Raw genomic sequence first — 2,117 nt, 5'->3', positions numbered from 1 at the left:
CGTTTTCATCTGTTGGTACCTCAGATACATGTGTGTAATATTGTGGTACGATCATAATACGGATTTTTAATTAATTTTGTTTTAGAGAATCACAAGAACGCTAAGCATATTCATATAGGCGCCAACCCTCTTTTAACAACAATTTATTTTGCGTTGTTGTATAAATAAAGGACGCATAGACTATAAGCGCTATACGCACTAATCATACTTTCCCCCAATGTTGTGGGTTACCGCGGTAAGTATAATATTATTGATAGGGATATAACGTGGCGACGTTGAGAACACAAATAATTAAATTAGGCATACGTGTGATTACGGACTTCGGCCCAAGACATGAATGTTCTCTCGCCCCGCAGACTTGGGCTATATATATACATATTACACAACTTAGCCTATTCTGTGTCTTAACTTCGAGACGCGCTCGTCTCCATCATCATATGATAATCCTATCATTATCTAGAACGAAGAAAACAAGATTTTTAAAAAAAAGCACCGTCACTCGTCACATGACCCATGGGGGTGCCCAGTCACATGATCCTTTCTGTTAATCTATTTATAGTTCCGTGTTTACTCTGTGTCTAAGTTATAATCTTTTATCTTTACTTTGTACTCCTCTGAGTGAAAGAACTCGAAAGGATTGAAAAGACCCGGGCTGTCATCGAACTTAAACTTAAACATTAGAAATTAGAATGTCTTGCCTTCGCCCTAGCTTTCACAGAGGGAAGAAAAGACAGACCGACGAGTCCTCAAACATACACAGAGGCACGAAAGACTACCAATGAAACATAGTGCCTGCTGAACGATGCTACTTAATAAAAAGCAGTCGCTTAAAAAAAAAAAAGCACAGGGGCGATTTATAGCAATTATTGTTGCTAAATTAAAATTAAAAATTTCGTGTCATTGTCTAGCACGCACAAATCGAACATAGATCATCAGGTTCCGAATTTTGTATCTTTATACCTGTAGGCCTACATCATGTTTATTATATTGTTTGCCTTCAAAACACGTACAAAAACATAGCGAGATATCCGTAAGCCTGCATTATGACGAAAAGATTTCAGTTTCCCTACCAATTTCGCTAATATGAGAGTGCCAAACTGTATATTATATTGCTATGTTCAACTACATACACTCAGTCTCGGGGGGGGGGGGTAATATTTAAATAGTAACATTCTAGCCTAGTAGTTAATTATAGGCCCGAGGCTTACATGTTTCCCAAACCGGCAGACGAAGACAAGAGCGGGTTAATAAATTTGTCGCCATTAAGCAGTTAAATTGTTTTGTTATGTTTTTTTCTGAGGTTTCTGTTTTGTGAATTTGACGAATCAAACATATATATATATATAATATATATTATGTTATTTGAAGACTGAATTTTGCAAACGTGTTTGTTAGCTTTCTATTTACTTCAACCTTTTGCTATATTCTGATCGCAAAATTTAGACACAAATTATAGCAATATATAGACGTGGATACATGCATGTTCATAGAGAATTATCTCTTGCGCACCCATTTGAGTGACCTTTGCAGACTGTACTAATGGATAAATTTGTTTGGCGAAGCAGGATGTTGTAGGCCAAGCTTAGCAGCCCACAACAATCAATTTCTCATTCTCAATTGCCCTTCCGGTTGCGAGAAGATAGGAGGAGGCGTTCACTGCTTGTTCTTTAGATCTACTGTTTATGACAAGATCTAGATCTAGATCTAGATTCTATTAGCCAAAAGATTTTTCGGATTTTTCTACAATGGATGTAGATAACTTGTCAAAGATTATTTTCACCCTTGCTCTTGCAGTCCCGGTCGTGGTATGTAGTCTGTAGAGTCTAGAGAGAGAGTGAGAAGGAGAGGTTCTTCGTCGCCTTTTCATCCGTTTTTGTTACTTTGGACTTCTAGCCAATGACTTCTACTTTGACTCACTCTTAGTCTTAGAGCGTGGGAGGACTTCCGTAACGAACGACCACTATGAGACAGAGCAGAATTGAGGGCTTGGGGTAGGGGTAAGGGTAGGGGTAGGTCTAGGCCTCTTCTTTATTGTGTTTGATTTTGATGGGGTGGTCGCTCGTTAAGGAAGTCCTTCCCAACAGTGGGGAGTTTCAGGGGGGGCAAGCTCCCCCCCC

General features: G+C 39.0%; 1 protein-coding gene across 1 annotated transcript in view; it reads left to right on the top strand.

Moving 5' to 3' along the window:
- The first annotated feature begins 1,550 nt into the window (after window positions 1–1,550).
- The window catches only part of LOC101858928 (WW domain binding protein 1-like), an 11,558-nt gene continuing 10,991 nt past the window's right edge, over window positions 1,551–2,117 (top strand). Inside the window, exon 1 of the mRNA XM_005094857.3 lies at window positions 1,551–1,805. Within this exon, the coding sequence (XP_005094914.1) occupies window positions 1,746–1,805 (60 nt within the window). The 5' untranslated portion in view covers window positions 1,551–1,745. The remainder of the gene's footprint in view (window positions 1,806–2,117) is intronic.

Source organism: Aplysia californica, unplaced genomic scaffold (genome assembly GCF_000002075.1).
Source record: "Aplysia californica isolate F4 #8 unplaced genomic scaffold, AplCal3.0 scaffold00090, whole genome shotgun sequence".
Lineage (NCBI taxonomy): Eukaryota > Metazoa > Mollusca > Gastropoda > Aplysiida > Aplysiidae > Aplysia > Aplysia californica.
The sequence above is the reverse complement of the archived record's forward strand: the minus strand, read 5'-3'. Positions and strand labels throughout refer to the sequence as shown.